At 39.2% G+C, this 25,408-nt stretch overlaps 2 protein-coding genes across 2 annotated transcripts; both read right to left on the bottom strand.

The window, feature by feature from the left end:
- Positions 1-351: 351 nt before the first annotated feature.
- On the bottom strand, positions 352-4,213 carry fbxl22 (F-box and leucine-rich repeat protein 22). The gene is made up of 2 exons (XM_063481109.1): positions 3,876-4,213; positions 352-736 (listed from the first exon to the last, which is right to left on the bottom strand). The coding sequence occupies exons 1-2, from the start codon at positions 4,211-4,213 to the stop codon at positions 388-390; spliced, it is 687 nt and encodes a 228-aa protein (XP_063337179.1). The 3' UTR covers positions 352-387.
- Positions 4,214-5,958: 1,745 nt separating this feature from the next.
- On the bottom strand, positions 5,959-18,164 carry usp3 (ubiquitin specific peptidase 3). Its single transcript, XM_063479613.1, has 15 exons — positions 17,732-18,164; positions 17,409-17,469; positions 16,798-16,935; positions 16,492-16,575; positions 14,579-14,660; positions 14,208-14,287; positions 12,626-12,739; positions 12,275-12,388; positions 11,917-12,066; positions 11,603-11,709; positions 11,272-11,352; positions 11,025-11,143; positions 10,800-10,913; positions 7,694-7,761; positions 5,959-7,126 (listed from the first exon to the last, which is right to left on the bottom strand). Exons 1-15 carry the CDS (start codon positions 17,820-17,822, stop codon positions 6,658-6,660), a joined length of 1,872 nt encoding a protein of 623 aa, XP_063335683.1. The 5' UTR covers positions 17,823-18,164; the 3' UTR covers positions 5,959-6,657.
- Positions 18,165-25,408: the final 7,244 nt, after the last annotated feature.

Here is a 25,408-nt window from a genome sequence, read left to right as displayed (position 1 = left end):
GTGTCCAGTCCATCTATGCCTATCCATTTGTGTTGTCACATTCTCAAAATCAACAAAAGTTCAGGGCTGCGGTGTGAAAACAGTTTGTGTTTCTGCAGTTGCTAAATATCTTTTTTTAACCTTTAGATAGAATCGATCTGTTCCTTCCTGTTTCTAGTTCGTGTAGCTCCTGGTGGCGTCTTCATCTTTACTACACGTTTTTCCAAAAATGTCAAACTATTTCTTCAAGATTTAAAAGAAATTTATATTCAATGTGTGTCATATAAAAGGTATAACAAAGTGAAATTAAATACAAATCATACAAAACATCACAGTAGAGTCATTACACAGTAAGTTACAGGAATGCTCCTATATGGTCCCAGTTAGTGTGGATGTGAGCCGCTACCATCAGGAATTCTGCAGGACCTTCTGCAGTGTCTTCCTGATTGGTACCCTCTCCTCAGGCTTGCTGTCGGGGATCAAGTCAGCGCTCCTCTCAGCAGTCAGTTGAAGGACTGGCTTCATCTCCTTACAGTGCTGCAGCCCTGCCTGAGTGATATTCCTACAAAAGTCCACCTTTACCTCCTCCAGACTGTCTCCGTGAGCCACCACGCCCTCCAGGCTGCAGTCAGTAATGCGGACGCAGTTCTCTAGATGGAGGTAGCGCAGCTTCCTGCAGCACTGCAGCACAGAAATCACATCCCGGTCAGTGATGTGTCCACAGCCAGACATGGTTAGCGACAGCAAGTTGGGGCACCTGTGGTAGAGACATCCGTAAGACATCTCGCTTAACTGAGGCAGGTTTTCACTTATATGATAGAGTACAAAACCTGTTCTGTGTCATCTTTACTCATAACGCCTTGGGATATATATATACAATTGGGATAATAGCAGGAAGAGATTAGTCTGTTTGCAAAGGCAAAGTCTAAAGTAAGCAATGCAGTTTGACGTTTCTTTTCAAAGGGATACTGCTCTGGAAGCAAATAGAATCAGATAGAGGGACAGAATAGAGATCAGAGGGCCAGATCTGAGCTATGTACGTATAAGATGCAGATGACAATACTGTGAGATGGACACATGATGTGTTTAATGACAGAGCTGTTAAATACCTAGACCTTCTGTGTACACCGAGTCCCACTGGGCCATGTGTGCTTCGTTTCTTTAAAAAGCTTTTGTGAGTAAGTGCAGAAAAAAAGAGCCGACAACAATTTTAATTAGAAAACCGCTTCTGAAAACAAAATGTCAAGTGTTTCTGTGAAATGCATGCACTGCTGGATTGTCATTCAGTGCACTGCAACCTAGCGGCAGGCCAGAGCTGGTAGACAGGCACCGGGATGGCAAGGAATAGTGAGTGCCATTCATGTTGACAGATGCAGATTACATAAAGACTTACATAATCTTACCACTTCACCACATGTGAGCCCGACATATTCCAGCTGCCTGCAAGTGTTGAGGGCAGTGCCCCAGTAACCTCTGAGCATGCAGTCGATCCATGTGCCCTGCTGCATTGTTGCATGGGCTCAGAGTGAGACTTTAGCAGAGCATGTGATCAGACGCTATTGACATTAACAAAATATTGAGGAAGTCGAGCAGTGCACTAAAAAGAAACAGTTCCATTTAGAGACTCGTTTGTCTTTGTTAATGACATAGGATAGGAAGTGGATAGAAGCAAGAGATAAGAGGAGTAGCATTTTTTTTTAACCCATTACATAATCTGCCCTCTCATGGAACTTCCACTGTGCGCAGACTCTTTTGTGTGTTGTTCCAATATTTCCATACCCACTTATCTGAATCTGTCTTGCACACACACATAGAATATGTGCACTTACATACATAAAGGCATTTAGTTGTTGGCGCATTAAAGCACCGCCTCATAGCACCTTGTTTTTTTAAGTGGAAAATAATTTCTTTTTAATGGATTTCTTTGTTTGTTCCGTCTGTAAGCTAGTTTTCAAATTCATCCCCATAATATTTCATATGTTCGCCAACTGTAGGAACGCAGCAGCTGAACGAAAAAAAGAAAAGCAAAAACCTTGATCTTTTCAAAGTAGCGAGGGCAAATATAACTGCTTCCACCTAGCAGTGTGTGCCTAAAATGTTTAGAATTTTTTTATGACTTTAATTTATGTTTGAGACATGATGTAGTTCCCATTGAAAGAAACAGCAACAAGAGCAGACTGGTCTATGTTGAGCACAAGCAGAACACCACACCACCAACCTGTAATCATGCCTGTAATGAGCCGTTTGGTTTCCTAACGGTTAATTTGTCTGGTCAAATTATCCAGCGAGCTCTAAAAGGAACTGAGACGTAGTGTACATTTACTGTTCGTGTCCTTCAGTTGCTTGAGGGGAAAGGTTTGCGTCAAAAAAAGCCTAAAACATTGCTGGAACCTTCCACTTTCTAGATTCAGTAGTAAATATTTTCCAAAGCAGCTGTCAGATAAATCTCTTAAGCACTTCATAAGCAAAAGTCATGCATGCTCTCGTTATATAAGAGAAAGCATCAGTTTATCCAAATTGTGCACAGTAAAGATCGGAGTAAAACTACTCAGAAATGTTTAACCAGTCTCATGCCAAAGCTTCTTGTGCCACCCACTGCACAGCCCACACTATACTGCAAATCAGGCATGTTAATTAATCTTGTATAATTCTAATACTGTGACCTTAAGAAAATTGATTTACTGTAGTTTTCTTGCTCTGCAGAGTATTACACTGAAAGTACACTGCAAAAGAGGCCCAAAGACATGCTATGTTTTATAGTTTTTTCCATGTAGATAAAAAAAGAGAATATAGACACGAGGTTGGCGTCAGAGTTTGCGTGGAGTCTTATCCAGGAAGAGGCAGGCACAGACAGAGCACATGTTCATTCCTCTGACGGCAACAAAGAGCCAATTGTAGGCTCCACCTGCCTGCATAAATCTCCACTATGCAGCTGACTGGGAGGGTCTGGAGCCAAGTCACTCTTTATCACCCCCACAGCCTCTGTGTTCCCTCCCACTTTGTCACGTGCGCTTCCTTTCTTCTGACAATTTGGGAGGGTTTATCAGTATGCAGAGAGTGTGCCTTAAGGACACAGAGATGCAAGCCTCAGACGAAGTGGGTGGTTCTAAGCTCTGACTCATCTCACAGCTCTCACATCACAAATCTCAAATTTCACAATACAGGAAGTCCTCACAGGGTTGTACACCACGCCACTGAGACTGCCCCTTTCCCCTTCCTCTTGTCCCGGCCAGCTGTGGTGGCCAAGCTCCCTCACATCAACTGTTATTACTGGCTGCCTTGAAGAAATTATCCAGAGACCTCATTACGCCTCTCCGGGCCGATTCCTGCCTGGACCCGGCCACGCACACAAGGCCAAAAGCCAAAACGGCTACTTTTCAGCGACCTATCAAGTCCAACTGTCACGTCATTCATTAAATATAATTTGATATGTGACCACAGTTATGTTAGTTAATAGAATCAGTCTTGTGTCCCACAGATGTGTCATTTTTCTGTCTCCACAGCCAGTTGCGGATACGCCATCTGTTTCTAATGATCATGTTCCATGCTGCCTGCAGCTAAACATGGCAGTTAGACTGAGCGACGTGCCTTTAAATGAAAACCATTTGGTTCCCTTATGTGGGTGTAAATGACCCTGAAAGCAACATCCCCTCCCCCAAATTGTGTGAGCATCCTCAAGACACATAAAGAGAGACGCAATTTGTTCTCGTACGAGTGTCAAGATGAACACAAGCTGCACAGGCTGTGCCAATGTCATGTTAATTCTACTCTACTTTTAAGGTGTTTAAAATGCTTGAGGTATTATTACAGGATATTACAGTGTCCTCTCTCCTCTTTTGTTAGTTGTCATTCTGATCACACAACACAGTAGGGGAGAGCCACACACAAACACTCACATATAGCAGACATGGGCCAGGAACGTGCTGACCAGGCTTTCGTGTTTACTGCAGATGTTCTTCTGAAAAGAGCTCTTCAACCAGTCCTCGATGTTGCACACTTGCAGGACCATGCTGGAGTACCAACTAATAGTTAAGTAACGCAGCGAGGGTCCCAACACAAAGTTGTCCTTCCTGAGCTGACAAGGGGAGCTGAAGTGGAGTAGATTCCAGAGACAGGGGTCCAGGAAGACCTCACGCAGCTGATGACAGGTGAGGGACAAACTCCTCCGGCTGTCCTTGTCCAGGAAGGAGAAAAGGTGAAGGAGACACTCACGGTTGAGCTGAATGAGATGCATGGTGTGTTGTCCTGAGACATAGAGATAGGCTTCGTCCCTGGGGCAGTGGTAGGCCTGCTGGTAAGCAGCAACAATGAGCCCACAGCCCGTATTGTGTGGCCTAGATACATGATGCCCCCTCAGGCACACCACACAGGCCTGCACATATAAGGCCGTAGAGCACGGGCTATTTTGGGAAGACAACTGTGGTGCAGTCAAAGATGGAAGTGTTTGAGCCATACGCTCCCTTTCCATCTGTCATGGCTCTCAACAGGCAGCGAGCGCTGGATTCAGCCAGATGTTTACACTGTCCTGGCCTAGTTCTCAGATACACACTAAGAGGCATAAAAAAAGAGAAGCACCTTCACTGGGTAGTGCAGAAACACCCGTGCAACAACTACGGTTAGGTGTCAAATTAAAGGGAACACCCCCCCCCAAACCTGAAACACCTTAAGAATTATGAAAAAATTCTGTGACACTTTTAAAAACAGAGGTAGTGAAAAATAATGGGATGATATATCAGTTTCAAATTTTTACATTAAATGATTCTTTGCAAAATGTACCAATGTTTAAAAAAACTGTATTTAATGTACTTAAAGGGATCTGCATTCCCTGCATTGTGATCAAGACCATCAGAGAGCCACATAACCTGGAAAACGCTTCATGTGAGTGAAAGTCATGAGCCGTGTTACACAGGACTTTGCCTCAAGGAACAGACAGTACTACAACTCAGGGTGTGTTTGTTCAGTTAGCTCGCAGAGGACGTACCGAGTTGGCAAAAGGCAAAATACCATTCAGCCCATGTCATCACTCCACACTTCCTTGCCAGCTTTTTCTACGTCACTCTTTATCGGCGATCTCTATAAAAAAAGCAGGACACTGTGAAATTCCACTGCTGGAAGGCGGATCACATTCTGTACTCTGCGTCACCGTGTCACGACGCCCTTTACAAGATCTCCAACTTTGTTTTTTCACATTTGTGATCTAATCAAAAAATGTGAAAAAACAAAACAAGGGGGGCACTTGTATCACTGATGGGGACAGAATAACAAACCACAGCCACCTGTGTGCAGGCGATGAAGAGCAGCTGCTCCTCAGCATACAGGAGTGCCTGTTCCTGCCAGAGCGAGGCGGCTCACTGGGTGGCACGTGTGCCGGGGGGGTGACTCTGCGAGTGTGTGTGTGTGTTTGTGGGGGGAAGACAACAGAAAGGCTCTCATTTTAGAAGTCCTACTTGGGTCATATCAAAGCCAGTTAACCATTACAAGGCATAATAAGGGTGTTGAGACAGTTGTATACTGGAAATACACATGAAATATATTTTAGTATGCATGTGTCTACTGTACACACGCACACAAAAGGAAAAAAACTGTTCCTAACATATGCATCAATAAATAGTTTGATAACATTTAATTTGCATAAAGTACATGAACTTGTTTAGAAAATAGATTTGCAGTATAAGCTTAAAAGTAGAGGCTAGTATAGAAACATTAGTGATGCAGTTCTTTAATTCCTCCAGAGCTGCTTGCTATGTTAATATCCCTACTCCTGACTAATGAACAGATTTCTATACATGTTTTTCTTCAATATTCACTCCTGCAAAATCTTAACTTTGAACTACACCTTATTAGTTTTGGTCTTACCATCTTTCCTTGTGACAGTGCAGTAACCACCACCTAACGTGAACTGTGGCGTCTTGTTTGACTTTTACTGCAGGTCAGCTGGTTGCCGTCGATGATAAAAACAGCACAACACAAACATCTTAATAAAATGTTCTCCATTGTATTCTGTCATGTTCATGTTGCCTGGTACACATTTGAAGAGAATGTCACTTCAGGTCCCCGTGTATGGCCATTTCAAATCAACATAAAATGTTACATGATACTCCAGCATCAGTACAGGCAAACTTTTTGAGAATGATCACTTCTTTTTACATTGGTTCCGGTCAAGAAGTTAAAACAACTTTCTAAAGCCCTAATGAGCACCAGTCAGTCATTGCATTCTAAATCTTAAAATATCCTCTAATGACTGGAAAACAGAACTACTGGGCTCTTAAGGTGAAAAATGACATCTGAAACTTTAAAAACAATAGAAATGCCAAATATTACACAGTGTTCTTGACAATGAATCTCTTCAGTCTAGGCTAAACATTGGACCAACTGAGGTTTTCCAAGGCTAAAGCTTCATTACGTTAAACTTTAAACGATCACCTTTGGAATCTATTGGATATGGAGAAGTCTACCTCGGTATGAGGGCACATCATCGAGAGTAATACATGCAAAAAGTCCCACTAAACAAATTAAGCAGCAAGTTAAAACATGACGCTTTCAAACAAATCATAACACAAGAGTGAAAATGTGAATGTTATGTGAAAATTATAATCAAGCACGGTGACAAAGTGATTGAGGTGAAGTTGAAACAAAAGTCACGAGCTGGTCTGAGGCAGTGAAATCTCAAAGAATTATTTATTGTGCAACAGTTTGTAGAGCTTGGTGAGATTCTTCTGTTGCAGCCTTGTCTGAGGTATCTACATCTGCTGCAGCTTTCACTGATACTGTGTCACCCTCAGCCAGTGTAGCCATGTCTTTGTTCACATCTTCCTCCTCTTTCTTGCCCACGACGTCCCCGTGTGACGATGCTGCGTCCGCTAAATCCATATCTGTAGCTACTGTCTCGGCTACGACTGTGTCCTGAGAAACTATTTCTGGAGAAACACTGTCCACAGCTGCAACGTCCACGGCAGGCTTATTTGTGGCTGTGCTGTTTGATGCGCTTGTGTCAGAGGGCACCTGACCAGTCCTCTCTACGTAGAAGAGGATGTAGGCTTTGGCCTTCCTCACTGTATCCTCATTGGTCAGAGTCACTGTGCTGTCGTTGAAGTGGTACCAGCGACCCTCATGGCTGCCGTATGCTGTATAATGCCCCGACCCAACCCTGTGAACACAAACACACGTCATATTCTGCTGCCTGCTTTCATGTAAGACTCCATCTATCGTTGCTGAAGCAAGAGAGGAGAATTCAGCTCGACAATATAGCAGCAGTGCAACACTGCCACCTAGAGGCCAAAGACAAAAGCACTTTGATTCCGTTTGAATCTAAATGTGTTTTCAAGGACTTGCAGCCTAATGCCTTTTAGCGGCTACATGAATTTTTAAACTGCAGCTTTCACAAAGCGGATGTGATCCGGCTATACAGTAACTCAAAGCTGGCAGATAATAATGCACAGATCCATAGCCCAGTCTTGATTGCATGTTAGGATTCAGTTCCTTATTCTTCTACAACACAAAAAACTACACTTGTACAAAAAAAAAACATGGATCAAGCTGGCCCTTTTATCCAGAGGAAATAATTAGTCATCAAGTTAAATCAGTTATTAATTATAGCTTTGATTCATGACCTCTAAACATGGATGCTTATTGACTAAGAAAGCTGTGTAATTACCACATTTTACACCATCTAACAAATCAGGAAAACCAGACTCAACAATGTTAAACTACTCACCCAGATCCATGATGCACCACGACAGCAACAAGGTCATACAGGCAGCTCCCTGGTAATGACTTCTCTGGCTGCAAACACAACAGAGCAAAAGGAAAATGATGTGGAAATGCCCTTAACACCTGGAAGTGGATACAAGCCACAGACTGGCAGACAGATAATAATCAAAACAGTTTACACTCCTTCAGTTATGAGTAGAGATGTACGCAATTAATGGACTATATGTTTAAATGTTGCTGCACTATCTAGTCAGTACCAGAATTACGAGTCAGTTAAGCCTGCTTTTCTTATTTTATTCATGTACAACGGCAGTTACTGGTTGAGCTGGGATACAGGGAAACTGACCACTTCCACTTCACCACTCTTTCAATGGCAGTTGAACAGAAAAAAAGCAAGTAACAACCATGGTAACAAGGCTGTTTTGCAGTATTTTGATGTTTTAAAAAACAAACAAACAAAAAATAAAACAAAGAGCAGTTGTATATCAGCTTCGCCGGAATAAACTGGATTAGAGCCATCAGCCGAGGCCAGGTGTGACCACATTCTTCATGTGGAAGCTCTGAGAAAAGAAGGTCACTGCTGCTAGCACTGCTGAACTCGCAGAGCCACAACAATCTCACTCAGTGTGTATTTGCAATGGTTTAAGATGTGCCACACATTTAGTGAGGATTAAAACATGATTTTATTAACAAGGAAAATTATTTCTATGAAAAATGCTAAAATTTCTCTATTTAAATTCTGTTCACTTTTTAATGTTTTCTGAGCATTTTCTGTCGTTTTGACTAGATCAGTTTTTCCTGTTATTTGGCTGCCAACATCCCTAGCTCTCACTCATTACTTGTATTTGTGTACATGTGTTGTTTGACCTTCTGTGTGAAGAATAATGTACAAGACTATTTTTATCTGTTGACAGAGCAAAAGGAGCAGATCTGCAACTGAGCTCTTAGACTGAAAAAAAAAAAAGTCACACAAACATTAAAAACTTATGTTTGCTAATAATTTTAAAGTACAAACCCAATTCCAAAATAATGTAAAAAAAAAAAAAGAAAAAAAAGAAAAGAAAAGAAAGTTTTACTACTGTTTACGTTCAACTCCATCTTGGATTGCTAACTCAGGGTTGGTTGGCTCTGCCGACTTTCCTAATGGGAAATAAAAGCTGAGTGGGCATTCCACATTCAAATTCCATATGGGAACTCAGAAATCCTGAATTCTGGCTTATTCACAAATGCCCCATTAAAAGAACAGCTGGAGAAGCAATTAGCAACTTATCCAGTTAATTGGCAACAGATGATTGGGTAGAAAAAGAGAATCTTAGAGTGGCAGAATTTCTCAGAAGTAGACAGAGGTTTCACCAATCCACAAAAAATGACATCTAAAAAAAATGTGTAACAACTCTTTATCTGCAGTACATAATAATGAAAGGATTCACAGAATTTGGAGACAAAGAGACAAAGCTGAAAATCAATATTGGATGTGGTGATCTTCACTCATCTCAGTCAGCAATCCATTAAAAACAGACATGATTCTGTCATGGAAAACTCCATCATACAGAGAAGCAGCCATATGTGACTTGATCAAGAAACCTTGCAGTTTTCTCCGAGCCAAAGCTCATTTAAAATGGACCGAGGTAAAGTGAAAAACTGCTCTGCGTTCAGACAAATCGAAATTTGAAATCCTTTTTGACAGTATGGGAGTGCACGAGTGACTGGAACTTGAAAAAAGGACTTGGAAAGACACCATCAACGCTGAAAGGTACATATGGGTTTTAGAGCATCCAGATGACATCTTTTTCAAGGTTGGCCTTGCACATTTCAGCAAAACAATGCTAAACTTTATATGTAGCCCTGTCTCTGCTCCTTTGAGACGTGTTGCTGTATATAAAATATATAAAATTAGCTTATATATTTGCTTAAAAAGGTACATTTTCTCAGTTTAAACACTGGATGTGCTTTCTATGTTCAATTATGAATCAAATATGGATTTATGAGACATTGGCATTTTACAGTGTCCCAACTACTTAGGAATTGTGGTTGTATGTTAGGAGAAGCTCTTGCATTATAACAAAAAACTGACATACTTATTGCACAGCGGTCAGAAAAGCGATTTGCTGTGGAATAGCACCCCCTGAAGCTCTGGAGCATTCAGACAAACAAGATTAATACTTGTCACAAGTACTCTGAATTCCAGACCTTACATAAAGATCTAATCAAAAGCAGTTTATGCCCAGTATAAAACTGTTTGTGCTCTGAAATGAAATGAAATAGACACTCCATGTCCCCGAATCAGACATAGGTGTGAATCAGCCACCACAGCATCTTGCAAAGTTGTGAACACAAGCACGGACCTCCTACGTAACCAGCTGGAGATCTATCAGAAAGTCACAAATGCAGGTGGTAACCACTGATCCAATAATGAAAAATTCATTCGCTACAGATGGTAGTCCAACAACCCAGCTCTGTGCACTAGTGTTAATAATTTAGCATATTTCTTTAATACTTTATCAATCAGAGCACTCGTGTACATTTCAGGACACCAACCTCATCAACCAATCACAATCAGTGTCACTAACAACAACCACAATGTGTTTTTACCATTGTGTTGATATAAATTTTTATTTAGATAAATTTTTTTTTAATGTAATTTTTTTAAGGTAACAAAACTACAATGCTTCATTACAAAAAATTCAAAGTAGCATAAGTAAACTACGTTCCTGTTGTGATCTTTCCTACAAGACTGACTTGAATACCAGCAAATTTCCAGAATGGTAATTTCTGTGAACTTGTTTTTCTGTTGTAAGAGCAGAAAAATGGAAAAAGATGATCATCACTGGGTGTACAAGTGTTTACTGATACAGCACTGTGAGCTTTTAGGAGCCAACAAAATTGCAGCAAATGTCTGCAAACATTTACTGCAGTTTTTATGAACTTTAGCTGATGTGCTTTTCTCACCAACCTACTCTGGCCTCTGTATTTTCTGCCATTAAAAACATATCTTATTATCTTATCCTCTCCTGATTAAACTGCAGATCAAAATTTGTTGATCTGACTCTGAAATGTAGCTGTTGTGGAAAAACAAAGAAAAATAAAAAGTCCGTCAGTGTAGGGCTCACCTCAAGTAAGTAGCCTCTCATGTCCAGACCTTTCAGTGGAAATTCTACATAGGTATCCACCTTGTTTCTCAAAAAGGCAGTCCAGTGGAACCGTTTTAGGTGCAGGCACAAAACCTATGAGTAGAAAGAAAAGTGCAATTTATTTAAGAAGTAAAAGAAAACATATGTTTTTATAGTTTTATAGTAGACACAGTGAAGTGTATATAAAAATATTAAAAAAAAAACCTTTGGCAGCTTCTGGATCCAAAACTTCTTGGTGGATTTCTGTCTCTTTTTACACTTATGGCAGTAGTACAGCTCTGTGTCATCGAGTTCTTCCAGGTCGGTGAAGCTATGTAAGCAGTCTTACAGTAAAACAAAAACGAATACACACAAAAAAAATTGAAAAGCTCTGAAGAATTTTAGTATCACAAACTTTGAAACTAACACTGCAAAAAAGGTCATTCATCATTTTTGACTACAAGAAACTTACCACGTAGAGTGCATGTTGGCACTGGCTCTTGGTCCTTATTTCTCTTTTGTCTGAACTGACTGGGAATGTCCAAAGACAGATCTGAGTAAAAAAAACAAGGGGAAAAACATGACATGTCACGCACCATCAGGCTATATCAAGTTTAACTCTATAATAAATGGGTTTTCATTCATTTATTTGCTTTATGACGTAGAGCAACAATAAAAAGATTTGCTACAGAAACCCACATATATTTTTGTGTTATCTTGCCAAACACTGATACATGAACTTTGCTGTATGGGACAACAAAAGCAGCTCGGTGTGTGGTTTCACTGACAAAAGTTTGTCTTACCAAGAAATGGATCAAACTTTCGAGATTCTGTCCCACAAATTAGGCAGTTGACTTCATTCTGAAGTATACCACCAAAAATGGATGTCACAACACTTGCGGTCCCATTTCTGTAAAGAATAAAAAAAAAAAAAAAAAAACATGCAGTAGCTTTTACATTCAAGTTATAGTGACTTACTGCTAAACATGGTAGTATATTGTTACAACTAGTCTGTTTTACCTGGAAAAAAAGTAGGAAATATTAACTATATGCAAAAAAATTCAGGATCCCGCTGAGACAACAAAAGCAAAATCAGTGTATGGTTAGAAGGACTCACGTGCAGCATTTGCCATCTGTACTAGAGAGTCTGACTCCATCCTGAGGTGAGACTGGATGAGACGCCCCATTACGGCTGTACTGTAGCTCCCTGTGGAGGTGGTCCAGTAGGTAACGCATGAATTCATGGGCATCCTGCTGCTGATAACCTCTGCACACACAAACACAGCTTTAAATTGCATTCATGCAATGACTCACAATGGTTTATTGCAGTTTTTTGATACACAATGCACCTTTGTTAGTAGTGTGACTAAAAACGGTAACACTTAGGAACAAGAACAGAAGTGAAACGGAAACAGTTTCCTGCTCTGCATTAGCAGCTTAACTTATGGAAAACAGTGTTTACAATGTAGGTGTACCTGAAACTTGGCATGATTTTCCATATGGCATAAAACAAGGAGTCTGGACTGAAGGCGGTCTGGTTCCCTTGCCATAGGGAACAGAGAGTTTTCCTGAATTCCTCCACCAAAGATCTGTTCAACATAAAGCAACTTTAATTGAGACTTAACCGAAATTATTTTCTGGATTTTTAATTATACCTGATTTTTTCCTTCCTCATTTGCCTACCTATCTTTTTTCTTTTCAGCAAAAACATTAGAACTGGATGCCTTACAGAACCACTCACAACTAACAATGTTGCCAATTTTACTTGCTGAAATTAACGTTAATTATTGCCCATAAATCGTCCCTCCTTCAGAAGAGGACCTTACACACTGTTGTCCCCTTGGCTGCGGGTGTGGTACATCCTTCTTCCTGCCGTCTTACCACTGCGTAGAGCCACAGCAGGCAGCTCCTTGAAATAGCAGCTGAACTGCTCGATGTTGCTGTCAAAGAAACAAATTTTGCCATCAGTCGTCTCAAACGTAACATCAGCAAACAGCCAATAGATCACAAATTAAAGGAAAGAGCAGGAGAGTGTAAAATAAAATGCTGGACGATTAAACGCTGGGAGAACAGGTTCAAAGCACCTTCGCACTGATTCTAAAAGTCTCTAAACCTTTAGTTGAAATAGTCCCTCGATTAGAGTTTTCATTATGGTAAGCAATGTCCCAGTATGCCCCATGAACTGAAGCCCCGTTATCTTGAAAGGGAACAACCCCACAAATATGGAAATGCTTCACTGTAGGATAAAAAGGCAATCACTCACAATGTCTATCTATTGATCTGCAGTCATATTTTCCTCAGAGGAGACAAGTGGGCCCAAAACATGCTAGTAAAAATACCCCAGTATAACACACCTACCAGATCACCTCACTATAGGGATCGAGGATCCAAGTTCCAAATACACTATGTGCACAAACGTATTGGGTGACAACACCTGCAGGAGCTTCTGTATCTATTTGCAGATACAGTATAACAGGCTTTTGACAATTTTGCCCGTTCATCCAGAAGAGCCTTTGTGAGGTTAGACACTAATGTTTAACAAGAGGGCCTGGCTCGCAATCTCCACTCTTATTCATCCCAAAGTTATTCAATAGGGTTGAGGTCGGGCTCTGCGAGACAGTCGAGCTCCGTTCTCTAACTGTTCCCACACAGTTGGATACGTTTTTCACAAATGTTGGTAAAGGAAGAGTGCATGGATAGGTGCTTGATTTTATACAGCTATGTTAAAGGGTCTGAATTCACTGATTAAGAGGTGTGGCTCAAAGTTACAATGTATGTACATGCTTTCAAACAAAGTTAACTTCACATTTGAAGGGATGATGCTGGAACCTAACATACATCCAACCTTTGGACTTTTAAAGCAAGAGTAAGTGTGGAAAACCTGAAAAACATGCTGTGGTCCACGCAAGGTTTTAACCTTTGTTTTCATGTTTGTTGGCAATCATGGAGGAAAACTACAGCTGAAACTGTCTTAATATATCTAATTATTTATTCACTGACTTTAAAGAGGCAGCAGAAGTTGCCAGATGATGACAACCTGACAAAATAAAATTCAAAGCAACAAATTTGCTTATTCATGACATTTTTCAGATTTTCAAATTACTAATCAATATATTGAAAATGAAAAAAAGAAAGAAATTTTGCAAGAATACTAGCTTCGTTGTCTGTAAATGTGGAACCCCACTGCTCTAATCCTTTAGCATTGTGGCTAAATGTGTATTATCTGGGAAACCTGGCCTTTGACTGTGTCTTGTTTCCAAGCAGCCTCTGTAATCCCCCTAACTGTGCCCCAGACTATATTAATAAAGGATGACTGCTCGTGGGGCCCTGGCTCTACAGGGGTAGAGCCACTGAATCGTGCCACAGACTCGGTTCACCGCCCACATACCTCGTCCTCAGTGCACTTACCTGAGGGACTGCAGAATGGCATTCATGAAGCATGTGTTTCCCAGGTTGCGCAGGCCTGTAGCACCTAAAGCCACGCCATCCTGAGAGAGACGAGTGACAAGAGTATATGTGCATGTTTAAAGCCATATGGAAAAATTCTATGTTTTAAGCTAACATTTAAAGTCAGTTGGCGTACAGCTCTATAAAGACGCTGTGACTCATTTAATTGAAGCCCTGCACCACAGTGTAAAAAAATAGTCTTGTAAAAGGAAAATTTGAGCAAGTTTTAAGGAGTGGTGCAGTCTTTTCTGCTGGGAGTGTGATTCTAAAGTAGCTGCTATCTTTACTTCTTTTTTCAAGGCAGCAAACATTTGCCTTGAACTATTACTTACACTGTCTTTTAACAGCTTGCCATCCCCTGCTGGGCTGTCCTGAAGTTTCCTTTTCCTCTGTCGCTCACCCATTAGTGCTGAACTGTAAGCAGAAAAGATTACTTGTGTCACCCGGATAAAGCAGATTACTTTGTGCATGTCTTAACTTGCCTAGCATACTCTTGGAGTAGGGCTGCAGCTATCAATTATTTTAGTAATCGAGTAATCTATCGATACTGAAATGTTTTTAAGTTGAACTGTTTTACAAAATCTCTAATGAAAAACCAAACTAAACTCTCTGATTGTACAAACATGCCATATTGAATTAAATATGTAAAGAAAACATTTTCTTTACAGCAGAACTATAGCAATAATCTCAAGTAGAGTCAAGGGTCAAACTTGAATAAAACAAGATGTATATGCAAACTTGTCCAAAATAAAGACAATGTTGGATAACACCTCCCACCCACTCCATGACATGCTGGTCAGTCACAGGAGCACGTTCAGTGAAAGACAGAGTACCAAAAAGCACCACTGAACGACACAGGAAATCATTCCTGCCTGTGGCCATCTCCCTGTACAACTCATCCACTTAACACACTGTATACTGCAATAGCTACACCCTTTTTGCACACGCTCTCCTCTTATTCAGCTATTTATCAATAGTGACTTATATGTATATAAGTCATGTATATATTGTGTCTAGTGTGTGAATTGGTGGATGACTGGATGTGTAAAGCGCTTTGGGGTCCTTAGGGACTAGTAAAGCGCTATACAAATACAGGCCATTTACCATTTATTTCTTACTTAGTGTATTGTCTTTGTTACTGTTTATACTGGAGCTCTGTAACCAAAATAATTTCCCCTAGGGATCAATAAAGTATTCTGATTCTGATTCTGAAACTAAACTAAGGCATAAAAAATTACATTTACTGTATTTTTGAAAGGCTCTTCCTATGTTTATGTTTTAGAGTTGTTGAAAGAGACGTTTTGTAGACATTAATTAATACTGATAATATTTCAGTGTCCAGCTTAACAACCACCAGGACAATGACTCAGAATTTACTGGCCCATGTACATTTTTCATTGTCTTGTTAAAAAAAAGCTATTTAGTTAATACAATATTTTATATTACTTCACTTCCAATCTGAACAGTGTTACAAAAGCCTTGAAATTATTATAGTTTACTACACTCCATCCCCCCCTTTAGACTCATCCATGTTTGCTGCAGGTTTCGCTTCAATGTAAAATAGGACAGCTGCCATCAGCCTTCAGTAAGCTGTATAATTTAAACATGGTGTTAGACTAAGTTAACAGTTCATCTGCAGATTTTAATACAACTTCTGGAGGCTTACTGCAGATTTTTCGCGGTGTAAAACAAATGGCGGTGGATGGAGCAGCTACAAAGTTCGTCTGAGTTTGTTGATCAGGTGCTTTGATGACGACCTCCTGCTAGCTGTTTCCCAGTAAGGATTTTATTGGTGATCACCGTTTCTATGATCACTGTTCCTGTGTTTTCTTTCACTCAGTCTGAGCTCAGCGTGGCTCCACCTCTGTATACAAACTCCGGCTACGCGTTCAATTATGTCAGCATCATCATCACTGCTGCTGTTGTGTTTTTGTTCAAAACTGGGAGCTGTGTGGGCTTAATATTGTCAAATTTTTTATTCATATGCTGGTCCTTAATATGTTTGAATTTCTGTTTTTCGTGGCAAATGCGTGTGGTATACTCATATTTACATCATTTAACACAACGGTGTGTGTGTGTTAAATGAACCATTGAAGCAAAGAATTTGCATTGACAATTTTTTATAATCGAACTACTCGATGAATCATTGCAGCCCTACTCTTGAGATATCAAAACAAATTGTCCTTTTTAAACAGTAAAAGGCAACCATGACAGTAAAATGAGGAACATATTATTTAATACTTACTTTTCTAAACTCTGAAGATGTTCCCGCAACTTCTGCACTTGTCCAAGTTTGGTGTCGTTCACAACAAATTCATCACATCTGTAACTATTAAATACACATTAACGACAAAATATTATTATTAAAAATATACTAATATTGTTCCATCTTTCTCAGGTAGCATAGAAATGTGGAAGAAATTATTACGATCGATACAGATTTTAATAAAGTTGGATCATTTTATTTTATTTTTTTAAATGACAACACAATCCTCTGACTGGTAAAAATTTTAAACAGATGAGTCAGACTGTAGTCAGAGAGAACACTTACCAAAACACACTGTAGCTGCTGCAGTCCATGCAAACAGAATGATGGATTTTCTCTTTTTCATGTTTCTCACCCTTCCTTTGACTAACACAAAGGATTTGATTCTCTTCAAAGTGTTTCTTTGCATGCCCATTGACATATCTGTGAGGAAAGAGACAGCTTTATAAACACACATCTGGAATTTCCTTGAAATGACTCAACAGTTATGCTCAAAAATGTATTTATTTTTGGTTAAAAGGTTTTACGCAATTACGCAAGGGGAATGTTTTAAAATCAGAAGTGTTTTTTCCCCTCCCAGAAGTTTAACAAGTGTTTGTTGTGTTATAAAGCTTACAAATGTGAATTGAATTCTGGAAACCCGTAAAAAATATTTTTTTTTACGTTTTATTAAACAGAATAAGCACAGGCTAGGGCCAGTAGGACCGATCACATTAAAATCACAACTGAGGGTTTATCACAGTCATCTCAGTGACCACCGGCTGCAGTCTACACCGCTTTATTTATTGTGTCCTTAAGTGACTGAATGATTGAAGTTGTTTGTCCCAAAGTCAATAGCTTCCTTAAAAAAATTACTAAGAGGGCGCTTTAGCGGACAAAATAAAACCCAAACTCACCGTCCACAATGAACCATCAGACAGGTAAGGCAAATCCATGGACTTTTATTAGACCTGCAAACTGAACATAAAAGATGATTCCGTTTAATGAACTCGCATATGTGAATAAATAATTCTCTCAACAGTCACAAAGATACGGCGAATTGTGATTTGCCCTTGCGATATCTGCTGTTGACTCGTGGCTAGTGCTTACCTAGCAGACAGAAATATGGCAGTCTGCTCCCAAGTTGGCATTCAAAAATATTGCGCACCGAGCTACGCTTATGTACAACGAAATTAATTTTACTGAAGTAAAATGAAAGACAGAAAAACACTCCTCTTACCGTTGCAACACCAGGAGGACGGAGTACCGTTAGGGAACCTGGAGGAATCAAAGGCACCGCTTATGTTTGAGCTCAGATGAGGGCACTCCATCAGCTCACGATTGTGAGTGAACCGACGTTATAACCAGCACTAACACACCAACGGTACCAAGACCCGGGAAGCTAACAATAGTTAGCCAATTAACCTAAAACTAGCTAGCTAACGTTAGCAGATCTACTACTTCTGGTGGCGAACGCACGTTTTCCTGCTTTTGCTTACGCCGACGCGTTATGTAGCTATTGTATAGCTTGCATAATTTCACATTAAAACTGTTTACACAAATAAGAAGAGCCGCTGCTTCCACCCGCACATACTGTAAGATGAAATCGTAACCTTATCTTTGGTGTTAAGAGGTACCAGATAACTGCTGGCGCTTGCCACAAACAAATGGAAATGGAAATAACTTGAGGAAGTGACGTACTGTCTGCCGGCTCACACACACACACACAAAGATTAAAAACTTAACCAGAGAATTTTTCCCACCACTTCCGTTTTCGCTTTCCCCCCCTTTTAACTGCTGCTTAAAGCTGGCCAAAGCCACGTTGTAAATCGACCTTACTCTGGGACAGCAGCTCTTTCTGTCGTGTTTACTGATATTTTGATGCTTCAGTTTTTAACAAAACAGCAGCTATTTTCATTTTGAAATTGCAGGTAAACGCATAAGTAGCTTATAACACTAGTAAAGGTTATGTTCTTTGTAGTTACACAATTATTAACAACCATTTTTGCCACGTCCTCTATAACGTTTTGTTTTGTTATGTTTTTCGTCGCAGGTCATTAGTAAGTTTCCCTTGTTTAAACCTCGGTCGCCAACACGCATGCGAGCTTATGATGACGTCTATTTCCGTGTTTCGGCATCGTGTGCTGTCCTGTAGGTGACAAAAGGGACTTTAACATTTAAAAACTTTAACAGTGTCACCACGTAGCTCTGCAATTAATCGCTGGGATTTCAGTTGTAGTAAATCTGAGGATAGAGATTGTTTGCCAAATTATTAGGGAAGTGTAATAATTTCTTTCTTGGACCTCACGACCACTTTACATCAATTTTGTAAAACGCGACGATACAAGATTATCAATATTTAAGATTTTTTTTTATGTGGATATCATTCTGGTCAACTGGGATGTTGATGAAAAATTACTATTATTCAATCATACCTAAAATTTACTTAATGATTTTGTTACCATTTAATAACCGAGTAAACGTGGACAGATGCTACTTCTACCTGTTAAGCTTCATGGTCTGTTAAAATTAAATATCACTGATTAAGTAACCTATGAAAAAAGTGAACTTTTACCATTAACAATTAACAGATGAACCTATTACACAGTGTCTTTAAATGTAGAAAGTAGTCGATAACTAGGGACTTAATCCGCTGACCACATTAGCTGAAACTGCAACATGTGCCTTTTGAATATTGGAGAATAGTTATTAATATAATCTACATATAGCTAAAATACTTTTTCTTTAAGGCCTGTTAATTCACTAACATACATTTAAACAATTTTGCACTTAAGTTTGGTCCTTCTAAAAGAGGAGGATTAAACTGATTCAACCTACGTTTTTTCTATATCATCAGCAGAGATGTACTGCAAGAGTTTTATGCACATAGACATACTCCTATGAGCCAGGGTCAGCCACATGGCCAGCATAACTTGAGGTTCCTGGACAAAGGTTTGTGGGCCTCCATCTGCTTATAATTTCTAAATAAGTCCTCAGATCACACCTCCAATGCTTAAACAGCACTTACTTTAGCACTTCCATTAAGCACAACCTTATTTAGGACTATGCTCCACATGAATGCATTATAAAGTGAAATAACAAAGAAAAACTAGATCTTGACACTGGTCCCCTTTGCAGGTGTCAAGTAATAAGCAGTAATGCAGGGTTCATCTTTGTTCACCTTTAAAGGTCCCAATGCATACACCCCATTATTAAAGGTTATTATGCACTCACTTCTACATTATTAGTTACACATTTCTAGTACCAGGTTGGACCCCGTTTTGGCTTCAGCGCTTCCTTAATCCTTTTTTGGCATAGATTGAACATTTATCACAGATTCTGGTCCATGGACAGATCCATGCTTTGGGGTTGTCTACCCCAAATTCTGACTCTGCCCTTCAAATTTCACAGCAGAAGTTTCATCAAACAAAGCAACATTTTCCAACTTTCTGTTGTCCCAGTTTTTAATGAACCCATGCCAGCCTCTCTTTCCCACTTAGCTGTCAGCAGTGGCACTTGGTGAGGTCTGCAGCTGTAGTACATCTGCTTCAATGTTCGACATGTTGTACATTCAGAGATGCGCTTGTAGATATCTCAGTTGTAACGACTAGGGTCTGAGTTACTGTTGCTTTCCTATCAGCTCGAAGCAGCCTGACCATTTTCCTCTGACCTCTGCCATCAGCAAGGCATTTTCACTCTGAGAACTGCCACCGTATAAATTTTCTTTTCCAGGCCATCCTCTGTAAACCCTAGAGATGGTCTGTGGGAAAATTCCAGTAGATCAGTAGTATCTGAAATACTCAGAGCAGTCTGTCTTGCACCAACAACCATGCCACATTCAAAGTCCCTTAAATCACATTGTTTCCACTTCTGACACTTGGTTTGAACTTCAGCAGGACATCTTGACCATGCATGTGATTCTCTTATTAGAGGTTTGCTTTAAGAAGCAGATTTCATTTATTTATTTATAAAGCACATTTAATAACAACAGAGAGTTGACCAAAGTGCTGTACAAAGTAATAATTAAGCAGTGGTATTAACATCAACAACAGGTAAGAAAATTAAAAGAAAATTAGGATAAAAAGAATTGGTAACTCTCATGTAGTATCGAAAGCCAAAGTGAAAAAATATGTTTTAAGATGGGATTTAAAAAGAGTGACAGTTGGGGCCTTTCTAATGTGGAGAGGTAGATCGTTCCACATTTTCGGCACCACAACCGCAAACACCCGATCCCCTCTATGAACCATCCTAGACTTGTGTAAGGTAAGGAGTAAATGATCACTTGATTGAAGGGCTCTAGAGGGCGTACAAAGCTGCAAAAGGTCAGACAAATAGTTTGGTGCCTGGCCATTTAGCGTTTTATAAGTCAAAAGTAAGATTTTAAATTTAATTCTAAAACTCACTGGGAGCCAATGAAGGGAAGCAAGCACCGGAGTAATATGTTGATGTCTCTTCACATGAGTCAAAAGGCGGGCGGTCAGATGAATAGTAATTTTCACCCTTATTCTCACCCTAATAAAGTAGCAGTCTCACATGTTGTTTACTGATTTTTTTAAAAAAAAGGGCTGCTGCTCCCCACATAGCTTTCTGAAAGTGTGCTGTATTTTTTCTACCATAGTCATGGAAATTAAACAAAATAATGTTGATTATCTACCCTAACCCCTGATTCTGTGAGTATAGTGTAGCTCTCTCCTAGATGGTAAGAAAACCCCAAAGTTCATCGGTACATATTACAGCCAGAATCAGGCCCAGAGCAGATACTGTATGTGTGTACTTGCATATTCCCACATGGAAGTCAGGAAATACTAATGAATGAAAAAGAGTTTTTGGAAACTGATATTAAAATATTGCAAAATATGGGATTAACTCTCTGCAGATTAGAAATAGTTCTATCCTGTTTGCCCAAAGCTAATTGCTATCCACATGTAGGTGCAAATGACGAGATTGCAGTATGGGACATTCTAGCCAATAATGAATCTGGAATTAACAATGAAAAAAAAAATTACATCCAGATAAAAGAAACAGCATCTTTTATTGAACCAATCAGACAACGTTACAGTTGAATTTTATCACTTTTCAACTTTGCTCCAACTCAAAGAGTACAAAAGCACCTTAAAAAGAACACCCTGTAATGTAAAACAGCTCTCAGGATATTTCCAATGTTTTATGAACATTTATCCCTCCTGACTAACAAAAAATAGAAAAAGAAATTAAGATCAATTTCCACCAGCACATTTATTAAAATCAAACATTGCATGTTCTGTGAATACTTTTTATACCCTGAATACAATACAAAATAAAGCAATACTAAATGAAGAATATGAAGATGTGAGAAGATAGGAAGGAATCGTTTTTTTATATTTAGATCATTACTGCCTGTGCAAGAGTTACAAATGCTGAGTAAGAAAACATAATCACAGAGAGTGCATAAGACATCATTGTACAAAAAACTTTTCTAAATATACGTGCTGGGCTTTGAATTGGCACGTGCATTCAGACTTCAGACGGTTTTTCATCAAATCACCAGGTGTCAATGCAGTTTTGGAAACAGTGAAATGGTTATGAGCTCAAACTACTAACAGCCTTTCAAGCAACAAACGAACGTGAACTTGTTTCCTGTCGCCTGCCTATGTTTGAATGCTTGTGTAAAACACTGCCTGGGTTCTAATGACCCCAAATTATTGATGCAAGTCTTTTAGGGTGTTTTTTTTTTTATTATTTAACTACTGCTACAATCACAACAATCTATTTTCTATTCATTTAACAATGACTAATTCTATTGATCAAAGCTTAAAAAGTAATTAAGAGATAGAAATTAAATAAAACACAATATTTCAATAATGTAATGACTATTATAAGGAAATCAAAACTAGTGGACGGATTATTGCCCAAAACCAAGCTGGTAAAATCTAAATGTTGCTCTTTGAAGTTTTCTATGACATTTCAATGTCTCTCTCTGCCTGAAGAGGCGCGTCAGCCTGGGGCTCTTTACTTTTCCCAGCACCCTTCTTCTTTTTCCTAGAGGAAGTAAAACGAATATTAAAGTAATTATAGCAAAATTGGCATTATCTGTAGGGAATGATCTTTCTTTTTGTTTAAGGCAAACACAAATGTTCTTACTTTGACTTAAGAGTTAGGAAAACCACCGTTCCGATGATAGCAACAATGATGAGTGCAAGCAAAACTCCACAAATGATCGCTGTTAAAGAGGATGGCAGTTTAACAATAAGGTTTGCGTAAATGGATATGGTGCTAAATAAAAAGCTAGTGAGAAGTTGACTCATAATAGTTAAAACAATAGATGTAGCTCACTAAGAATCTGTTGTTCTCACATTATGTCCTTTAAAGTTAAAGTGTGTCTACTGACCGATTGGAGTGTCTGGCTCATCCTCCTCTGCCTCATTACCATCATCTTCAAACAAAAAACAAACAAAAAACATATTATTGTACTGTGTGTGTTTTTTAATTAACACTGACTCATTAGTTAATATTCAATAACATAGAGATATAGTAACATGTAACAGTGACAGTAAAAGAGAGGTGTGTGTGCTCACCATGGATGCCAGCACAGGTGGAGTTGCAGCTGTTAAAGTCAAAAAATCTGTTTCCATTTCCGAGGCATCCAGTCCAAAGGAATCTTTTGCATTTGTCATAAACAGAGTCATAGTAGTATCTCAAATAATTTCCATTGCATGTACCTTCCATCTTTTTAAAGTGGCAAGCTTTCCTTGCTGTGGGGAGAAAACATCATCGTCACTGATCACTGAAAGTAGCCATAACAATGGCTGTCAATTAGGTTCATTCAGAATATTAACATGGAAATCATGGCCTTGATTAATTATAACTGTAAGGCAAATCACCCGAGTGATTTACTTATTTTTAGGAAGATGTGCTCTTTCACCACTTGGTGGCGCATTGCAAATACTCAATAGGTCCTGTCCTTCCTACAGCTTCTTAGGACGTAAAGAAAATGCATGTGGACAAAACTATTAAAAAAGGTTTTTGTGCTGATAATATGCGACACAATGATCATTTTCTTTTTTCTTCTGTCAGTTTCTCTCTCTGTCAGTTACACTGAAGGAGTTGTCTGGTCCTGCCATGATTCTTTAGGCCATAAGACATTACTAAGATTTATGTTCCCAAGTTCTTCAGAAAGTCAGGAAGAAAGGTGTTTTGTGTGTGTTTTGTTTACTTTTACAGTTTTTAAAGTTAATTTGGATTGCATTTTGCATATTCACTAGTAAGTGGTTAGAAAACAATTTATTCAAAATGATTCTTACCATCCATAGGGTAGACATTTTCTGCATTGACTGAACAGTTTCTCAAGCACTCTCTTTCAGTTTGGAAACGGTTAGCATTTCCCCCTTCACCGTTGTACAGGAAAGGACTGCACTGATCTTTGCTGGCATCATAATACACAGCAAAGTTGAAGCTTGTTCCCTGACCCGCATCAGCAGGTAGTCGACAGAATTCTGTTGGATGAGAAAGAACATACTGTAAGAAACATTTTATATGCAAAAAAATTCTGAGTCGATGTTTTGGTTTTCAAATAATACATATAATATAGTATACTCTAAAATATAATGTTCAAACAGAAATGTAACTAATGTTTAACTAACCTCATCAGCAGAGACCAACTCCCTGTTTTTATGATGGCAATAAAAAGTATCATTTATGGCACATTTTCAGCTCTCCCGCCCTTCATAGGTTTCACAGTATGGAAGTGGTTTCAAACTTTTTATAAACATAGTTAAACTTTAATTTAATTAAATATCTAATAATTTAACCTGCTATTACCTTCTGGGTGCTGAAAAGCTGTGCCCTTCCTATTACTCTGTGATGCAGTGAGATGAAGTTGTGAGTTAATGTAGTTTTAGCTCAGCATGTCCATAACGGTCAGGCTCAGACAAACATGATCTCAGTGCTTTGTGCAGTCGTGAAGAATATGTAAATAACATTTACAGTACGGTAAACAGCCAGAGTGAAAACAGTCATTGTTGGTGTCAGTTGGAAGTCGCTACATGACTTATGTCTCGTTAGACTTGCAAAATAAATATAAACATTTTTTTTTTCCTATTGAACTGATTAAAATAGGTATAAGCAACACTATGTGATTCCACACACTGCACCACGCACAGGCTGTGGTGCAGTTCATCCACTCATCTCAGAAAAACTGATAACAGAATCGCCATGTTGTTCTGAAAGGACTGAAGGTGAAACGTATCTATTTGATTCAGTTTTGGTCACCAATCATGTACATATTAAAAAACAAAAGAAAAAAAAACAGCAACGCAAGTCTCAAGTCTTTGTGAGTTTTTCACTAAAGATGAGCTCAGTGAGCTGAAAGCCGGGTTGATAATGAAAAGTAAATCTCACGTCTAAAAAAGCACTCGGCTATTCTTTTTATTTAACAAATTTACGAAGAAAAAAAAAACAGTTTTATATACCTGGAATGTTGGAATAGCTGATTTGGAAGGCTGAGAACACAATCCCCAAAAACAGAAGGCCCGTCATCTTGCTGCTTGTCTTTGTGCTGTCTTTCATGGAGTGAGAGAAGGTTATAAACTAGAGTGGGAGTGGGTGGTCATAACTGACCTTTGGACTAGAGTTTCTCTAATGGGGACACCTTTAATCGAAACAAAGGGTAGTGCTAGTGCTTTATTACCTTTACTGTATAGAAACTGTTAAAACAGTTATTGCCACTCCTATTTTTTGTTATTGTGATCACCTACAACACAGCAGAAACATACACATATACACTCACCGGCTCTTTTTTAGGTACAACTGTTCAACTGCTTGCTAACAGAAATATTGCATTGCTGTAACTCCTTGGATTTGGATATGAAGATATGGTCAAGATGACCTTCGGAATTTCAAACTGAGCATCCAAAAGTAGAAGAAAGGCTAAAAGCTTCAA

This window comes from Pelmatolapia mariae, linkage group LG7 (genome assembly GCF_036321145.2).
Source record: "Pelmatolapia mariae isolate MD_Pm_ZW linkage group LG7, Pm_UMD_F_2, whole genome shotgun sequence".
In the NCBI taxonomy this organism is placed as follows: Eukaryota; Metazoa; Chordata; class Actinopteri; order Cichliformes; family Cichlidae; genus Pelmatolapia; species Pelmatolapia mariae.
Note: the sequence above shows the minus strand (reverse complement) of the source record. Positions and strands in the feature narration are given on the sequence as shown.

Bases quoted from the DNA above. Each gene is read 5' to 3' on its own strand.
- usp3 (XM_063479613.1), bottom strand. From the start codon at position 17,822: ATGGAGTGCCCTCATCTGAGCTCAAACATAAGCGGTGCCTTTGATTCC. The intron at 16,576-16,797 runs GTAAGTGTTCTC...TGTATTTAATAG, and splicing joins AGCAGCTACAGTGTGTTTTG to TTACAGATGTGATGAATTTG. The intron at 11,710-11,916 runs GTGAGTCCTTCT...TATTCTTTACAG, and splicing joins ACAGATGGCAAATGCTGCAC to AAATGGGACCGCAAGTGTTG.
- fbxl22 (XM_063481109.1), bottom strand. From the start codon at position 4,213: ATGCATCTCATTCAGCTCAACCGTGAGTGTCTCCTTCACCTTTTCTCC. The intron at 737-3,875 runs GTGAGTGTTTGT...TCTCTACCACAG, and splicing joins CTGGCCCATGTCTGCTATAT to GTGCCCCAACTTGCTGTCGC.